The sequence below is a fragment of the Rhinolophus sinicus genome, linkage group LG09, assembly GCF_036562045.2.
Source record: "Rhinolophus sinicus isolate RSC01 linkage group LG09, ASM3656204v1, whole genome shotgun sequence".
NCBI lineage: Eukaryota > Metazoa > Chordata > Mammalia > Chiroptera > Rhinolophidae > Rhinolophus > Rhinolophus sinicus.
This window is the reverse complement of record NC_133758.1, coordinates 64,129,108-64,148,800: the sequence shown is the minus strand read 5'-3', so window position 1 is coordinate 64,148,800 and position 19,693 is coordinate 64,129,108. Positions and strand designations below refer to the sequence as shown.

At 35.9% G+C, this 19,693-nt stretch overlaps 1 protein-coding gene across 4 annotated transcripts in view; it reads left to right on the top strand.

Annotated features, from left to right (window-relative positions):
- Positions 1-19,693, top strand: part of CDK13 (cyclin dependent kinase 13) — a 102,801-nt gene that overhangs the window by 7,128 nt on the left and 75,980 nt on the right. For all 4 annotated transcript variants that reach the window (XM_019710219.2, XM_019710221.2, XM_019710222.2 and 1 more), the window contains exon 2: positions 17,637-18,302. In XM_019710219.2, coding sequence (XP_019565778.1) covers positions 17,637-18,302 — 666 coding nt within the window. The remainder of the gene's footprint in view (positions 1-17,636; positions 18,303-19,693) is intronic.

The following is a 19,693-nucleotide window of genomic DNA, read 5'->3' as shown; positions in this document are numbered from 1 at the left end:
AGTTCATTTTTTATCAGGAGAGTTTTCTTAAAATGTGGTTAGATTGTATCACTTCCATTATGTAGATTTAAGTCAAAGCTGTCTAATGCATCTTCAGGAAATGCCATTTTTGATCTTGCCCCATTCTATCTTTTAGAGCCACTTTTATTTCTCTATATTTTTACTCTTGCTGTTCTTTCAGCTTGAAATGCTCCTTTTTCTCTTCTGTGCCTCCAGCTTTGTACTCAAAACCCAACTCAAATTCCACCATCTTGAGACCTTCCTCCTTTCATCTAGAAATATTTCATTCCTTTTTTTTATATTCCTAGAGCACTTTGCTTTATCTTTGTTTAGAGCTTTAAAAAAATTATATGTCATATTTTAATTATTTGAACGGCTACATTTGTGTTTACTAGATTATAAGCTTCTAGAGGACAAATTCTGAAGTGTAATTAGTAGTTGAATTAATTGAAATAGCATTATTCTCCACAAATCAACTTTTGCACAGATACTGATTGTGTCTCTAAACTTACTTGCTATTTTTGGTCCGCGTATACTCTAGGATGGGGAAATTAAATGTTTTGATTTAAAAGGAGAGAATTTAAGAATCTGCTCCTTCTAGCTTCTGCTTTACTGGAATGAGTCAGGGATGCGGGGAGTCGGCTTTCAGTGTGAGTCGAACAAAATCAGACGTGGTGTTTATATTTTTACTCTAGTTGTACTGATCAAGATAAGTGATATGGTTTTCTGGTGAAACTTTTCTGAGCAAACTATATGTTTTATTTCCTAATGCTGAAGAATTGTAGCTATTTCTGAAAAACCAGTTTAAAATTAGTGTTGCTTACTATTCATACTTCAGGTTGTTTAAGTCTTTTACTGTGTACTTTTTCTGTGAATATCACTTAAGTTTTTGTTATTTTGTTTTTGGCTGGCTTTCATATGTAGATATTTGTAAGCTTTAAAGTTGGTATTGGAAGCAAAAACATCAAGCTATAATAGGATCAGAAATATTGTTTGCAGTGGTTTTTGTTCGGTGAATTTCCAAACTGTGTACAACTAAATTGGGGGAGAATCTAGTGTTTCTAATATATTTGAAAAATAAAATGAATGCAGATTACAGGGTAAAATTTCGGTTAAAAACTAGAATTTATATAAAATGGAAATGAAAAGCGTAGTGAGAGGAACTGAAAACTGAAAATAGTTAATGGGTGGCATGCCTCCGCACTTTTCTGTTTCTTCGTTTTCAGTTGGATAGGGTCACTTTCACTGAGGTAGTTTATTGACCCTCCAAACTTAATTTATCTAACATTAAATTAATTATTTCACCTCTCTTGGAGTCATTCTTTTTTCCCCAGATACTGCTGTTTGTTATTTTTCACCTGTTTACAAAGATAATAGAGGCTAAGTCCATGGTAGAAATTTTCCGTTAGTATAGAAAAGTGTAAGATTTTAAATAAGGTCCCCTTGAATCCAAGCTCCTGAAATGATTACCTATGACATTTTGATGAACATTATTCTCAACTTCTCTATGCATATATGTATAGGGTCATAAGATTTTACGTAAATGAGAACATACTACCATGCTATTTTGTATCTTGTACTCCATAGCATATTCTTTTTATTGGCTCCTAGTGTTCTCTGTTGTATGGATGTAATATAACTTGTTTGGCCAAGTCTGTTTTGCTAGACTCTTAGTTTTTTATTTTTGTTTTGTGTATGTATTTATTGCAAATTTTTGTGTGTGCATTTGTCCCATAATATCTTCCAGATTGGATTTCCCAGGGGTAAAATTGTTGGGCCAAAAATGATATGCCCAGTAGTTTTGATATACTGGGCATATCAGTATGTGACTATTGCATCTTCAGAAGGCTTTTACCAGTTTGTATTTTCCAATAGTGTGGGAGTGCTCATTTCCTTAGTCTCACCATCAGTTGGCGTTGTCAATTAACCCATTGTTTCATTTGCATTTCTTTAATATCTAATAAGGCTGAATTTATTTTCATTTGTTTATTGGATGTTCTAACTTATTGATTGATTCATTTTTGTATGTTTTCTTATTAATTTATGAGTCCTGTTTGTATTAGTGGTATTAACTTTTTTGGTTAGCATGAGCAAGTATTTTTCATGAGTTTGTCTTTTGTTTTTTAACCTTGTTTATGTTTTAAGTTTTTGGTGTGCACGCATGTGTTTTAAGTGGTGGTAGTTTCTCCCAGTGCCCAAACTTTAGTAATATTTATCTTTTCTTCCTCCCCACTTCCAATAAATTGCTTGTTCTGTTGGTCCTTTTGCAGTGGTCTTTAGCCCACTCTTAGTTTGAAACTCCTTAGTTTATGTGCTTATTGTTGGGTCTGCTTGCTTTTGGGCTGTTACTCTTTGAGCCCCTCCAGTTTTCTGCATTCAAATTAATCTTAAAATGCCATTTTTTATAAAACATATTTACTGAATCAAATTCCTTTTTTTTCTTTTTTTTAGGTTTTATTGGGGAAAGGGAACAGGACTTTATTGGGGAACAGTGTGTACTTCCAGGATTTTTTCTTTCAATTGTAGTTGTGGAGGGCACAGCTCAGCTCCAGGTCCAGTGGCCGTTGGCTAGTTACAGGGGGCACAGCCCACCATCCCTTGTGGGAGATGAACCGGCAACCTTGTGGTTGAGAGGATGCGCTCCAACCAACTGAGCCATCTGGGAGCTCAGTGGCAGCTCAGCTCAAGGGGTGCCGTGTTCAATCTTAGTTGCAGGGGGAGGCAACCCGGTGGTTGAGAGCCCACTGGCCCGTGTGGGAATCGAACTGGCAGCCTTCAGCGTTTAGGAGCACGGAGCTCCAACCGCCTGAGCCACTGGGCTGGCCCAGAATCAAATTCTTGAACTGGGCATTTAAGATCCCCCACCCCAGACTCATTTAAACTACCCTATTTCCTACTATATATGCTGATCATGATATAAACTGGACTCCTTACTATTTTTTTTTTTTTTTAGAAGGGGGAGATGATAAAGGTTCACTCCATGTGGGTGAATAGAATTTTCCCCTTGCCCTTTATTATATGCCACTCTCATACCTGTTCAGTGTTGCTTTTTGTAAATACAAGCAAATATGAATATATGTTCTTATTTCCCTCCCTACTCTTTTATACAAAAGGCTGCATATTATATAACCTGTTTTGTAATTTTCTGTCCTTAGCAGTATCTCCTGAGGGTCTTTCCATGTTGGTACTGCGAGAGCTCCCTCCTCCTTTTATCAGAGTTGCATAGTTTTCCATTGTGTGGCTGGTTGTCTCTTAGTTTATTGAACCGGACCCTTACAGATGGACATTTGAGTTGTTTCTAGTATTTGCTGTTACAAGCAATACCTCAGTGAACAAAGGCAGTTTTTTAAAAGGTTGCACAGCACTGCATATGCTACTTATAATGAGATTATTTATTCTTAGAATGCTGGTTGTATTTATTGGTTGATAAGTTCCCAGTTACTGCTGTTCATGACTGAAACATTGATGATGGGACTGACGTCCCTTCATAATTCAAGAGTCATTAGTATGACTGCCCCATGGAGGCCTACTGCCCTGTCTCAGGCTTACTTTAATAATAAAAACTTTGGAGATTTTAATAATGAATGCAACCTACTTAAGGCCCTTTGCTGAATAAGTCTGAATCACTGATCACTGCAATTACTGTTATGGCAGCTGTAGAGCAATTTAACAGGGATAAGAATGAAAAGATAAATTACACCTCAGATTCTTTTTTTGCTTTTTATTTTCACTCTCCACCTACTCTCCTCCACCCTTTTGATAACCAACAGCTTGTTCTCTGAATCTGTGGGTCTGCGGGTCTATTTTAAATTGTAAGCCCCCTGTACCTTAGTTTATGCCATTCCCTCCATTGGCCAATCCTATTGCCCATTCTTCTGACCATAGTTCAGGTGTCACCTATGAAGCTGTCATTAATTTCATCCAGAGTGATTAATTTCTTTAGCACTGAGATTATTTTTATGGATACTTCCTACATCCAGGGTTGTATTAGCGTTGTCTCTCCCTCCCACCCTCCTTAGGTATATTGGACCTGTTTTAGACATTCAGTTAAAAAAAAATCAGTTTTATTGAGGCATAATTTACATACAGTATAATTCACCAATTTTAATTGTACAGTTGAATGGGTTTTGACAAGTAGTTACATTTGTGTAACCACCACCACAATCATGGTAAAGAACATTTCCATGGCCCCCAAAAGTTCCCTGTATTCGTTTGCAGTCGGTCCCCTATTCCTACCTGTGGCAGTCTTTGGCAACCACTAACCTGCTTTCTGTCATATTACTTTTACCTTTCTTGAACTTTATACAAATGGGATTATATGGTATGTAGTCTTTGGTGTCTGCGTTCACTTAGCATGGTTTTGAGGTTCATTGATATTGTTGAATGTTCAAGTGGTTTCCTTTTTATTTTTGAGTAGTATTCCATTTATGGTTATGCCATTAATTTGCCTATCCATTTACCCAGTTGAGGAACATCTGAATTGTTTTCAGTTTTTGGCTATTAAGAACAAAGCTTCTGTGAACATTTGAGTCTCTTGTTTTTATTACTTGAGCCTTACAGGTGCTTCACATCCTAAGACTTCTGTTTTTGTCAGTCTTTGATTTTAGCTGTTCCAGTGGATGTGTAGTGGCATATTGTGGTTTTAGTTGCACTTCCCTAATGACTAATGTTGAGTGTCTTTCCATGTACTTATCTGTTCTTCATATCTTTTGTTAAGCGTTTTAAAATATTTTGTCCATATTCTTTATAAACTGGGTTGTCTTACTAAATTGTAAGAATTCTGTACATATTCCCTATACAAGCTCCTTGTCAGATACGTGTTTTGCAAATGGTTTTTCTCAGTCTGTGGCTTGCATTTCCTTAACAATAATTTCAAACAGCAGAAGTTTTAAATTTTGATGAAATCCAATTTTGCATTTTTTTCTTCTATAATTTGTGCTTTTTGTCCACACCTCCCCCGCTCAAAAAACAAAACAAAAACAAATAAAAACCAAAACTTTGCTAACTCACGGTCACAAAGATTTTCTCCATGGTTTAAAATATACATCTTCAATTAATCAGTCTACCTTCATGTATAGTGTAACATTACAAGAGTATACTTCCATTTTCTTCCTCTTTTGCCATGTTCTATTTCTACATATGTATGACTTACGTATGTTATATATAGACATGAAATTTTAAAATGGGAGAAGTCACTTGTATCTACATTAATATGTACCTTTGCAAAAACTTTATCCCTTTGTGGACATCCAGGCTTCTATGTAGTATTTTCTTCTGGCCAAAGGAATGACTGTGAACATTTCTTACAATGCAGGTCTGCTATTTTGTTTGTCTGAAAGCCTCTATTTTGAAAGATATTTTTGCTGGGTATGGAATTCTACATGGACTACTTTTTAGCCTTTAGTACTTTGACTTATTCCGCTTCTGGCTTGGCGCAGTTTGGCAAGGTTTTCCATAGTATTTTGTCCATTGGATTGTAAGTCCCATGTGGTTCTTTTTAACTCTTAGTGTCTCTTAAGCACCCACCACAGCATATGGTATGTAATAGGCACCCAGCAAATGATAAAGTGATTTGGATAAGAAAATATCCAAGACCTCAGAATTAAAAAAAAAAAAATCCTGTTGATACTAACAGGGTCTAATATTGGCCTATGAATAGATTTGTAATGACTAGTGCTAGACTAATCAAAAGTATCTGCCTTTGGACAAATCAAATATTAAGCTCTCCCTCTACTCACCATCTTTTTCCCTCTTCAGCGAAACATGAAGACGAACATGGACTTTATGCTCAGTGAACTGGAACTTATTTGCCTGAGCCAATCTGTAAAAAGTCTGCCATGTGTCTTATTTTTTTTTAACTTTTAGTGTTACATGAGGAACATAAAGGAAGTATACTTTTAGAACAAACAAAACATTTCAGTTTTATGTTACCTTTTTCTAGTTTTAAAAATTACATCTCTTTTGAGACATAATTCACACACACCACGTGATTGACTAATTTTCAATAGTACAATCAGTGGTTTTTAGACTATTCCCAGAGTTGTGCAACCATTACCACTAATTTTGGAACATTTTAATCACTCATTCTTACCTCCCTCAGCTTCTGGGAACCACTGATGTACTTTCTGTCTATGGATTTGCCTATTCTGGATATTTTATACAAATGAAATATAATTCATGGTCCTTTTTTAACCTAAGCATAATATTTTTAAGATTCACCTATGTTGTGCTATACTTCATTTCTTTTCAGGGCAAAATATTTCATTGTATGCATATATCACATTTTATTGTCAGTTTCTGGGCATTTGGGTTTCCATATATTGGCTATTAAGAATTATGCTTCTGTGAACATTTATATACAGTTTTTGCATAGAATTATATATTTTTTTCTCTTAGGTATATACCTGGGAGTGGAATTTTTGGGTCGTATTTCTATTTTTAACATTTTAAGGAATTGCTGTTTTCTAAGGTGTCCGCATTATTTTTATATTCACACCAGCTATACATGAGGGTCATCCATGGCAATAGTTGTCTTTTTGATTATTGCCATCTTGGTGTTTAAAATGGTATCTCATTGTGACTAATGATGTTGAGCATTGTAAGTGTTTATTGGCCATTTGTATGTCTTTTTTTGGAAATGTTTATTCAGATCCTTTACCCATTTTAAAATCGGGTTGTCTTATTACTGAATCTTAAGAATTCTTAAAGTATTCTGGATACAAGTCCCTTGATGTGACTTGTGATATTTCTCCGTCTAGACAGGAATTCTATTCAGGAGAGTCAGTATTAATTTAACACAAAGAAATGGAGTTTTCCTTAAGTGACGTGTTCATAACCACTTTGGCCATTCTAACAGTGTAATTTTGTACAAGTCTCTTAGTTTCTGAGTCATTGTGGTCTCAAAAGGAGAAGAAGAAAAGAATTCCTAGTGCGAAGTGTCAACAGAACAACCACAATACCCACTTAATAGATCTTATACCTTGGTTTAGCTGGGTAAATATCCAGTATAAAGGAAAAAACAAGGACTTAGAAATTATACAGATGTGGATTTAGGTACTTTTGTAGCAGAGCAATATCAAGCAATCAAGCAGTTCCATTTATTTATCGTTTTTGATCCCTGGTCTTTATACTTGTAAAGTGGGATGCATAATGCCTACCTAATAAAAAATCGCTTGAAACAGCCCAAGTACTATGAATAGGGGAGCTGTTAAATTATGGTACAGATATGTGATTTGCAAATATTTTCTCCCGTTGTATCCCTTTTGTTGATATGTCCATTAAAGCACAAAAGTTTTTAATTTTGATGAGGTCCAGTTTATTTTTTCTTTTGTTGCTTGTCCTTTGGTGTCGTAGCTGAGGTTTTGCCTAATCGAAAGTCAGAAAGCTCTTACAGCTTGGTCTTTGATCTGTTTTCAGTTTATTTTTGTGTATGGTGAGATAAAGAGGTCCAACTTCATTCCTCTGCGTGTGGATATCCAGTTGTCCCAATTGTTTCTCTCCATTATATTGTATTGACATTCTTGTTGAAAATCCACTGACCATAAATGTGAGGGTTTATTTCTGAACTCTCAACTCTATTCCATTTATTTATATGCCCATCCTTGTGCCAAGTACCACACGGTCTCGATTGTTATATAACTTTGCAGTAATTTTTGAAACAGGAAGTGTGAGTCCTCCAATTCTGTTCTTTTAGATTGCTTTGACTTTGTTTTTCTTTTGGGGGTGGGAGTGGGGCTTTTCCACGTGAATTTTAGGATCAGCTTGCCCGTTTGTGCAAAAAAGGTAGCTGGGACTTTCATAGAGATTGCACTGAATCTGTAGATGAAGTTGGGAGTATTGTCATAATAATAACGTTAAGTCATCTAATGCATGAACATGAAATGTCTTTGCATTTATTTAGGTTTTCCTTAATATTTTCAGTTGTGTTATGAAGTTTTCGTGGTACAATCCTTGCACTTCTTTTGTTAAATTTATTCCTAGCTATTCTTTTTAAGGCTTTTGTAATGGGCGTGTTTTTTTTTTTTCCATAATTTCATTTTGCTTGTTCATTATTAGTGCATAGAAGTGCAATATATTTTTCTATATTGATCATTTTTCCTGCCATCTTGCTGACTTGTTTCTTAGTTCTAATATTTTTCAGTGGATTCCTTAGGATTTTCTATATGCAAGATTATGTTATATACTACAGTTAGTTTTACTTTTTTTCAGGCTGAATTCCTTTTATTTCTTTTTCTTGCCTAATTGAAATGGCTAGAATCTCAAGTACAATGTTGATTAGAAGTGGTGAGATTGGACTTGCTTTTCTTGTTCCTGATCATATGGGGAAAGTATTTAGTGTTTGTCTACAAAATGATGCTGTGAATTTTTCATAAATGTCTAATTTTATTTTTTGATTAAAATTGTTTCCCTCAGAGTCTAATTTTTGGTGTCAGAAAAAAATTCTGGATGCTTTGGTTGATTCTTAAACATGAGCCTGTGTAATACCCATTATTGTTCTAGGGGCTAGGAGAAGAAGAAATCTATTCATTATGAAAAATTATGTATTAATGTTGATAGCATTTTCTTTATGTAATTAGTGTTACTTAAAGCACTCATGATTTTCTAGATTTAATTCTTGGAAGTTAAGCAGTTGGTGTAGTGAAATAGGAATAAATCTGCACAACCTTTTTCATTTTTATTAAAGAATGTAACATTGATTTTTCATAGTATTCATTTTGGTTTATAGTAATTTCTGATGGTGTTTATCTTTAAACTTTTCTGTATATTTCAGTTTTCTGTAATAAAATTATTTTACTACTTTTAACCTGTACACTCTGTTTAAAACTTACATATGAAATGCTTGAAAGCAGTACAGAGGCATGCAGAACAATATGTGAAAGAAACCCTTTAATGTTTTTTTCATTTCCATTTTCTTCTAAATATATAACCATGTAAGGAGATTGGTATACATACCTTTTCTGTGTATACTCGTATACTTACATACAAGCGTATGTACACATAAACATTAAGAATGTTATGCCATAAATGTTGTTATCTACATGGTTTTTTTTTTCAGTGGTATGATTTGAAGATCTTTCCAGATGGCTACATATAATTCCATAATGAAGTTTATCAAGCTTTAGTTAACCATCAATTGTTGGGCACTAAGCTATTTTTTTCTATATTACAAACAACCCTTTAAAGGATATTGTGTAATAACTTTTTGACAGAAATGGAATTGTTCTTATGAGTGAAATTGCAGATCAAAAACATTTGATAAATACTGCCAAATTGCCTTTTTAAAAAGGCTTAGCAATTTTATATTCTCTGATAATTTATGTGTGACCATTTCTCTGCATTATCAAGAATACTTGATAATTTCAAAATTCCACTTTTTGCCATTCTGATGGATGCAAATTTATTACCATTATTTTATTTTACCTTTTCTGGTTACTAAAGAGAAGGGAGCATTTTAATTTTTTTATTGGTGATTTGTATTTCTAGCGTGACTATTATTTTTCTTATCACGAAGACCCTCTAGTTATTAAAAATAAGGGCTGTTTTACGTTAGAAAAATTAGTTTTGCTCATTAAATCCTAATTGATAATGGATGTCAAATGTTTGATTGTTAATAAAAATAAATTCAGCTCAATGTTTATATGAAGAAGCTAATTAACTAAATGTAATTGTCTCCTAACTTTTTAGTTTAAGTAGAATTTTATCAGTGGACCTATAATCATTAGTTAACTAGATGGATATCAGTTATGCAAAGCGTTCTGCTAGTATTTGTAGCCATTGAGAAAAGTATATAACTTGTTGTTTGCTCTTGTATTCATCAAATCAATAAATGCCTTTTGATCCTTTACTGCATGCGAGACACAGTTTTAGGCATTGGGGATATAATGATAAACAAGACAGTGATGGAGGAGGGGTTATATATGTGCTAATTTATCTTTCTAGTGAAGGAAATGCTCATTGTGGAGTTGATAAATGGAGACCTGAATGACGAGAAAGAGCCAGCAATGTGATGATCTCAGCATCCCACGAGAAAACACTGTGTGCTGAGATACCAAGTCAGGGAGAAAGGTGACCTTTTGAAGAATCAGAAAAGAGCCTCATGAGTGAAGGAGGATGTAATAAAGATGAGAGACAATTTGGGTCTTGTGGATCACAGTAAAGATTTTTACTTTTATTCTAAATGCAGTGAGAAGCCATTGGAGAGTTTTAGGCAAAGGCTTGACATAATGCAGTTTATGTTTTTAAAAGATAAAGATATAAAATACAAGGCAGTGTGTAACAAGTGGATGTGATTTCAGCAAATGGGGAGGTTACAGAGGAAATGGGACTTGAGCTTGATCCATGAAGATAGATAAGAATTGAATAAATTGAAAGGAAGGGTGTAGAATAATAGTGCCTGGATTTAAATTGGAAGACTTGGTCTTAAATATTGACTCTACCCCTTCGTAGCTCCTGGCCTGTAAATAAATGTCTTAACACTTTTTATTTTAGTTCTCCCATCTGCTTTCTCTATACCTTGCTTGCTGTGAAGAGTAAGTCAAATGAAAAATGCTTATAAAAGTGTTTTGTAAACTGAAGTTCAATGGGGTATGTTTGTTCATTCAATATAAGATGACTGCTTGTGTAGTATTATGCTAAGGGCTGTGGAATGATAAAATTAATTAGACCTGGTTTCCACTTCTCAAAGAGGATATAGTCTAGTAGACAATGTGGTAGATAAAATACAAAGTTAAGAGTGATAAAGATCATAAGAAGAATGCAGATAAAGTGCTATGGGGATTCAAAGAAAGAAGAGCATGCTTCTTGGAGTTGGTGGTAAGGCTTTGTGAATAAGGAAGGACTTTTGATCTAGGCCTTGAAAGATGAATAGGACTGAAGTAGAAAAGGGAGGGAAGAGAATTTCTCAGGAGGTGAATCTGGGAGTCAAGGCATGGATGGAAGCATTAGGCAAATTCAGAACTTGATAAGCAACGGTAGATTAGGACCAGCAGACCATGTAGCCCCTTACTACTAGGCTAACGAAGGTGAAGTACATTCAGTAGGAGCACTGTCAGCCGTGTACTTAATTCTGGAAATATTTATTGAGCGTCTGTCATTGCCATGTCTCTGCTAGTTAGGGCTATGAAGATACAGTGATCTCAGTTTAGTTGGGGAGGACAGATTAATTATGATTCTAATGAGGTGGTCAAAGGATGGTAGTAGGATCATGAGACCAGGAACATCTTCAGCTGCCTGGCTTGATAAGGGAAGGCATATGGAGGTGTGGTAGACCTGGTGCTCTGGTATGAAGTATCCCTTTGCTTGGCAAATAAAAGAGGTGAAGAGAGGAATGTGAGAGAAACATTCTAGGCCTGGCACTTTGTGTTTTGCAAAGACTGGACAAGGTCTCTGGGATGGCTGGACAGGGTCTTTATATGCAGTGCAAGCCTGACGTTTTGGTAGAGGGATAACTACTGAAAGATTCAGGTGGTGGTATGGAGAGTAAATTGGAAAAGGCAGAGACTAGAGGTGGGCAACCTGGTAAACGTATATTTTAGAAATGATGTTTTATGTTATTTGGTCTCTATACCAATTGGGCCAAGTGGGAGATGATGTTGGACCTAATGTGAAATAGTAGCTATGGGGATAAAAGAGACGGGAAAATGGGAGAGATGCTTAAATATAGAATTGGCAGGACTTGGAGATCAACTGGATATGGAAGAAGGGAGGAGGGGACCGTGTGGAATATAGAATGACTTCTGCATTTCTGCTATTTCAGTGGACACCACTGCCTGAGAATAGGGTATATTTAAGGAGAAATAGGTAAAGGGGGTGGGTTTGGAGAGGAAGCTTAGTAGTTTTAGCTGTATTTTGTTGAGGTTGCGTGTAGGATAGTTGGGAGTAGGGAGGATGACTTGGGGGTGTAATCAGTATTTAGGTGATGATTTAAGCCATACATAAGCATAAATTAAGTTACTGTAGGAGAATGAGTATAGTGAAGAAGAACCTTAAGGAACACTGAGAAACAGCCAGAGAAGTAAGAAAATAATCGGGGGCAAAGGTAGTGGAAGTGGTTAGGAAGTGTTTTTAAGGGTGTGTCAACATGGTCGTCACAGATAATGATATTTTTAGTTTTTCTTCCCTTCTCCACCTCCCTCCACCCCCAAGAAAAAGTATATGGGCCACTGGTCACCTCAGTCTTTGCGGTGAGGAAGGTATGAGCCAGAATTTGGCTGTATCTGGAAGCAGAGGTAAAAATACAACATCAAGTTACCATCATTTGCTTGGTTTTTTTTCTGGTCTGTTTTTAAATATCTGAGAGACTTGAATTATTTATTCCATGAGGGGAAATAGCAATTGGACAGCAAAGGTTGAAGTCACCAGTAATAGAGTTGCAGTAGAGGAGCCTGGCCTAATGCATCTCAGACTTTAATGGGGATCTAGTGAAACGCAGGTTCGAAATCAGAAGGACTGGGTTGGGGCCTGAGATACAGTGTTTTTGACAAGCTCTGTGTTGATGCTGATGCTGCAGGGCTGTGGGCCACACTCTGTGAAGTGAGGATCTAGAGAGCACGGGACCCATAGCCTGCTTGAGGGCTCAGCCTGGGGTGGGAAGAGAAGCGCCTCTACTCAGGTGGGATGTAAGCTGGATGGAGATGCAGATTCAGTTTGCAGGTAGGAGACATGCCTGATAATCTTTGTTGTTGTTTTTTCTGTGAAATAGAAAAGTAAGGTAATGTTAAGAAAAAGACTGGGAATGGTGGTGTGAGCATGAAGAAAGTTGCAAAGGTTTGGAATAGCTACTAAAAAAGAAGGACAGTGAGTGAATTGGGGACATGTGATAATCACTGAACAGTGGGGATTAGTGTGGTTATGGTGTCTAGAAATAAATGGAGCAGGAAGCTGAGGTTGGATTGTTTCGGGACCGTGAACCAAAGCATGGAAAGTCTTTAGAAGTTGGAAAAGGCAAGGAAACAGGTTTTCCCAAGAGATTGCAGAAGGAATAAAACTCTGGTGACATGTTGATTTTAGCCCTCTGAGACTGATTTTGGACCTCTGACTTCCAGAACTGTAAGATAATAAATTTGTGTTGTTTAAGCCACTAAATCTGTTGTAATTTATTACGGTAGCAGTAGGAAACATGCAGAGATGTATGTATGTAAGGGAATGTAGAATTAGAATCAGTAAAATGAGACAATTGATGGTATGTGGTATGGGCACAAGGGAATTGGGTAGATTTCTAGCCTGGGTAAATGGGTGGAGGAGAGTAGTGAAAGTAAAAATACAGACTGGCAAGGAACTGATGTCAGAGGGAGGTGTTCACTTTGCGTGCAAGTATGGATTAGTTAGGGTGAAGGAAGATTTGAAACAGGAGATAAATTTAAGATGCTGCCATAGTACTGTTATAGTTAATAGATCTCTTATAATCCCAATACACGACATGCTATTTTGATTACTATAGCTTTGTAATACAGTTTGAAATCAGGAAATGTGTTGTCTCCAGCTGTGTTCTTTTTCAAGATTGCTTTGACTGTTCAAGGTCTTTTGTGGTTCCATATGAATCTTAGGATTGTTTTGTCTATTTCTGTGAAAAATGCCATTGGAATTTTGATAGGGATTGCATTGAATCTGTAGAAATCTTTGAGTAGTGTGGACATTTTAACAATAATAATTCTTTCAGTCCATGAGCATGGAGCATTTTTCCACTTATTTGTGTCTTCAGTTTCTTTAATCTCCTGGGTTAAATTTATTTATAAGCATTTTGTTCTTTTTGATGCTATTGTAAATGGGATTGTTCTCTTAATTTTTTTTTTTACAGTAGTTTGTTGTTAGTGTATAGAAACAGAACTGATTTTTGTATATTGATCTTGTATCCTGCAACTTGACTGAATTATTATTCCTAATAACTTTTTGGTAGAGTCTTTAAGGGTTTTCTATCTAAGATCATGTCACCTGCAAATAAAATTTTAGTTCTTCCTTTCTGATTTTGATGCCTCTTATTTCTTTTTCTTGCTTAATTGCTTTGGCTAGGGCTTCCAGTGCTGTGTTGAATAAAAGTGGTGAGAATTGGGCATCATTATCTTGTTCCTGATGTTAGAGGAAAAGCTTTCAGCTTGTCACTGTTGAGTATGATGTTAGCTGTGGGCTTGTCATATACGGCCTTTATTATGTTGAGGCATGTTCTTTTTATACCCAGTTTATTTAGTGTTTATCATGAACAGGTGTTGAATTTTGTCAAATGTTTTTCTCTGTATCTATTGAGATAATAATAGGATTTTCATCCTTCGTTTTGTCAAGGTAATGTATCCCATTTATTGATTTGCATATGTTGAACTATCCTTGCATGGGAAGTGTTTTATACCTTTTTTTGAGGGGTTGTCAACAAGTTTTAGAAATGAACTCAGCTGCTATTAGCATGTGAAATAAGCAGGGTAGAAAAATTAAGCTAAAAAAGTACTGTGAATAGTGGCTACTATATTGGATATCCCACGTATAGAACATTTCTGTCATCCCAGAAAGTTTTATTGGATAGCTGTTCTATATTGTTTTATGCAATGAGGGATTGGATATTATAGTAAAATTTTTGAGAATCAGTGTTTGCTATTTGGGCACAATTTCAGAAGACCTGGACTCAGAGAGATTGTGTGATTTGATCAGGTGAACAGTATACTGTGCTGTGTCTCTCTGTGAGGGACACTAACCTAATTAACAATGAGCATTAAGCAGTTGGGTTTCAGGATGCTGGATTTTTATCCTGGTTCTGCTTTGTGTTGTATGAATTTGGGAAACCTTGTTACAAACATCAAAAGGTATCTTCACTTCTTAAAGAGATCCTATAACCTTAAAAACATTTAACAACAAACAGGAAACAGCTAATACATATTCACTGCAAAATCTATAGTATAAAAGTACTAGAGAAAACATGTTTAAAAAGAAGAAAAGTCTTATCTATAAAACAAGAACTTGCTGTCTATACGATCCTTTTCAGTTCTTTTAGTAAGACATCATGCTGCGATTCGTTATACAGTCTTAGAGATCTACTTCTCTTACCCTCATAACTTTGTATGGCTGAAGTATTAGATCATTAGTAAAAATGACCTAAACTTGAATTTTATATTTATGTTTCATGTTCCCAAATTATGTGTTATAACAGTAAATATAGAATTGAAATTTATTAGCAGATGTGCAGTACCTGAGAGAATGCAAGTTTACTAGGACATGAAATTAAAAAGTTAAGGAACTTTTGAAGGAAATAGAGCAATTGCAGAGGAATGGAGGATGTGTCTAGGAGAATTCAGTTGATAATATACCATAATACGTCATTCCCAAGATATCTTAAGAAAAAAACAAATCCCTTTTATGGAGCAGAACTTTTTAAAAGTCTTTACTGATAGCTCTCTTATTTAGATTCTATCCAGAAAAGAATAATTTAATATGCCAGAGGAGTTAATTGTGTTGGGATTTTTAGCCAATATCTTTGTAGCTCTTAGTAAAATTCACTGATCATAAATTTCCCAGTTAAATAAAATGTATGTGTCTATATGCTAGTGTAGGAAAGTTTATTTGAGAAAAGGTCTGTGCTGTTACCCCTGATGAGATGACAGTCTCTCTGCTTTCTCCTGCTGTGTGCTTTTCTGCTGCTCATCAGTATCTGATCAGGGTGTGGAAACACCACTTATATCAATCAGGCCTGTTTTGAGGTCCAAGACTCTTAATTCTTACTGGGGAGAAAATTAAAAAGGGGCTGATTGTTTCATAATACGACACTTTTGGTTACTATATTAAAGTTATCCAAAATACGTTACAGCCAACTTATCACTTTATATTTAGCCAAACATCGCCTCTCATTTCCATGAATAACTATAAGCTCATTGGTGATTTTAAGGATTAGTGTATACATAGATATCTAATGATACACAAGTGTTAGACTATTTTCTCAATCACTGTCCTTACTAATCGAAAATAATGTGATGAATACTTTATATGAAGTTTGTATGAAGCAGTAGCTCAGTGCTGAATACTAGTTGGCCCTTGGTACATTTTGAAATGTTTTTGAAAGAGTGAATGAGGGAGAAGTTGAATTTATATTATTTGCGTTTATTCTAAACCTAATCATTTTGTTTTTCATACTAGAATTGTGGAATATTTCTACACTTTTCTCTCCATACTATACTAATGTCAGGTAAACAAAAATGTCCAGTTCTTCCTTTTCTACACTTTTCTCTCCATACTATACTAATGTCAGGTAAACAAAAATGTCCAGTTCTTCCTTTTCTTTCACCCATCTTAATTATGGGTTTCTAGAAGTTTATTTGCTTTCTCCCCATTTACGCTCTCTCTATAACTTCCACAAAATGTTAGCAAGAACTTTCTCTTAGGGAGTGTGTTAATGTGTTCATTGTGTTAACTTACCTACTTCAGAGTCAAAAGGTCTGGATTTAAGACCTGGTTTGCAACTAGATCAGGCAAGATTCTAGAAGGAAACTGAATCCAACTCAGATGGTTCAAGAGGCTTTAATGAAGGGCCATAGACATAGGGGTGGATTAAGGAACCTACAAGGAGTGTTTTCACTAGTTACAGTGGGCAGCTCAAAGGGGCAAGGAAAATAATGGTGTTACTGGACGCTGGTGACAGCTGTGGAGAAGGAGGTGCCTGTCAGGTGCCATGGTAGTAGAGGGACACAGCTTCTGTCAGAAAATGTGGCCAGAGAAGGGAGGGAGCTGGGAAGAAATAATCCAGCCTTTCTCTGCCTTCTGATCTTCTGCCACTGACAGATGGCACGAGGACCTAGAAGATGGGTGTATTGAGGGCAGCCTCCCTGATCACAACATAAAGCATATTGGAGGGAGAGGGTAGCGGCGATATGATAATAACCAATGCGACTACTACGCAGCGAGTGCGGAATTGACTTTGGTAACCTAATATTTTAAATTCAGTTTTTTATCTGTAAGCTGTAGATACCTGGGTTGGTATGAGTGCTTTGTCTCGTATTTTGTTTAAGTTTTGATATGGATTTGAAAAGCTCACTGGATTCTGTGCTGCATTTGTTTTAGAGGAGCTTTGGTTGCCACCATGGTTTTAAATGTTAGTTTTATGTTTTCCAATAATTTTTGAGAAGCGAATTACACAGTAAGTATTAAGTATTTTCCAAGATTTAGAGACTTTTACTTATTGCCTAATGACAGGTTTTGTGTTTTTCACTCTTGCTGTAGACAGAGCAGTACTTCTGAGCTTACTGGTGAGGGTGCTTCTGAAATGTAGAGATTGTCTCCCTCGTAGAAGATTGGTCAGAGTTCACCCTACTGCTGCTCTCCTTGTTGCCGGCTTCTGTTTTTTGAGACAGCGTTGATGCCTTGTCACACTTTTTTCCTCCTAATTCTTAACAGTATTTCTACTCACAGAGATCTACCTTTATCCAGCTCCGCCTGAACATTCGTAGGCTAGACCAAGGTTAAGACAGTCACCCTGTTTTAAAGAAAACTATAGCTACCAGATCATCAGATAATATTCATACTTTTTTAAAAAAAAACATACAAACTATATTATGATTTTTAAATTAAATCTCTAAATCGCTTTCATTTCATGGCTCGAATTAGAAGTTTTCATAAATTTCAAACTGAACTTTTCTGAATTCTAACTCTTAATTATTTTCCACCAGACGGTCTGCTAAATCCCGAAGCAGAAGCCCATATTCATCTAGGCATTCAAGATCACGTAGCAGGCACAGATTGTCTAGATCCAGAAGTCGTCATTCTAGCATTTCTCCTAGCACACTAACTCTGAAGAGTAGCCTGGCAGCTGAATTGAACAAGAATAAAAAAGCCCGGGCCGCAGAGGCAGCACGAGCTGCAGAAGCAGCGAAAGCTGCAGAAGCGGCTAAGGCTGCTGAGGCTGCCGCCAAAGCTGCCAAAGCCTCGAACACTTCAACACCAACCAAGGGGCACACAGAAGCTGGTGCCGGTGCCTCACAGACCAACCATGTGAAGGATGCGAAGAAACTGAAGGCTGAGCATGCACCTTCTCCCTCCAGTGGTGGAGCTGTAAAAAACGACAAGGCAAAAACAAAGCCACCTCTTCAGGTAACAAAGGTGGACAATAATTTGATTGTAGATAAAGCCGTCAAGAAAGCAACTATAGTTGGGAAGGAGAGTAAATCTACTGCTGCTACAAAGGAGGAACCAGCATCTCTTAAAGAGAAAAGTAAACCACTGACGCCGAGCATAGGCACCAAGGAGAAGGAACAGCATGTGGCTCTAGTGACCTCTACGTTACCACCTTTACCTTTGCCTCCCATGCTGCCCGAAGATAAAGATGCTGATAATAGGTAAGCACCAAAATTTGGTCAATAACTGTTTAAAGAAAAAAATACAAGTTTTTTTTTTCTTTAAAAAACTTTACAGACTATAAGTAAGTGAATTAATTCTCTTTATTATATATGTCTTAAAATGAAGCACATGGCTTGTAGAATGGCAAAATTATAGTTTAGGCTAAGAATTCCAGGAATGCAATGTATAAATATCAGTTTGAGTTTGGGAATTAGAAATGCCAGTATTTATTTTGGTTTAGTATTTCTCGATGATACTGTCAGAGACAGGACATTTTATGAAAGAGTCTGTTCTGGGTGGTATAAAGCATGTATCTTGGTTATTTCTAAGTTTCTTCAGAAGCCTTTTAATCACTTTTGGTAGCTTTTTGAATTCATCACTTGTTAGTAGTTTTTTCTTGACTTTCAAAAACTTTTTGCAATTAGAGATTAATTACATATTACAGAAAACCCATAATGCTTTCCTTTAACATGTTTACAGATTTCTATTATGAATATTGGGGATGTGGCTTGTTTTTTATTTTGAAACATTTTATTTTTAAGAGAATGAAGGTAAGTTTGTCTAAAGTAAATGCAATTCTAAGAATGTTTCTTAAATGTATGCTAGGATGGAAGCATTATGCTATTGTGTGATATTTGCCTATTATACTACTTAATTTTTTTCATTTTTATTTTTATGAAGAAATTAGAGCTGTTTTCCCCGCTATTTTTTGTTAAAAAGCAGCTATATGGGCAATTTTCCTAGATGACATCTTTATAGAATTTGAAAACAAGTGGATAAAAATGCCATGTGGGCAGGTCTTTCAAGTGCTCACTTTGGTTAGCATTATGAAAATTTTATAACAGAACAAATAAAAAATAAATAACAATTCATGCCTTCTGAGGTGTCCTTTAACTACAAGCAAAAATGTTGCTGGGAGACCCCCATCCAGTTTAATGAAGTGTTACCCCACTGTACGACTCTAACTGTGGTATTTCCAGGTTTGCCTGTTAGGAGCACTGGAGATTCATAATGATAGTGATTTGTAGTTTTGATGAGTGCTGGAATGGACTCTCCAGCACAGGGAGGCATGAGGACAGAATTGAGTCACTTCATTAGTGAGAGAAGAACCCAGTTGCTGAGAATCCAGTGATTCTGGACTAGTGGGACTGCTTGTTCGCTACTTTATTCTTATATGCTTTAGGGATACATTTTTACTGATTATATTTTCAGGAACTCAGGACTGTACCCATGTAAATACTTAAGAAGGACATTCTTTATGCGTTTGTTTTTAAAGAGATGGTGGCACATTTTATACTTGGTCATTCAAAAATTTTTTTTACCCACCTTCTTTTCTGTCTTTTCTGCTTTTCTTTTTTGTTGCATCTTTGCTCTTTTTTAGAATGTATTT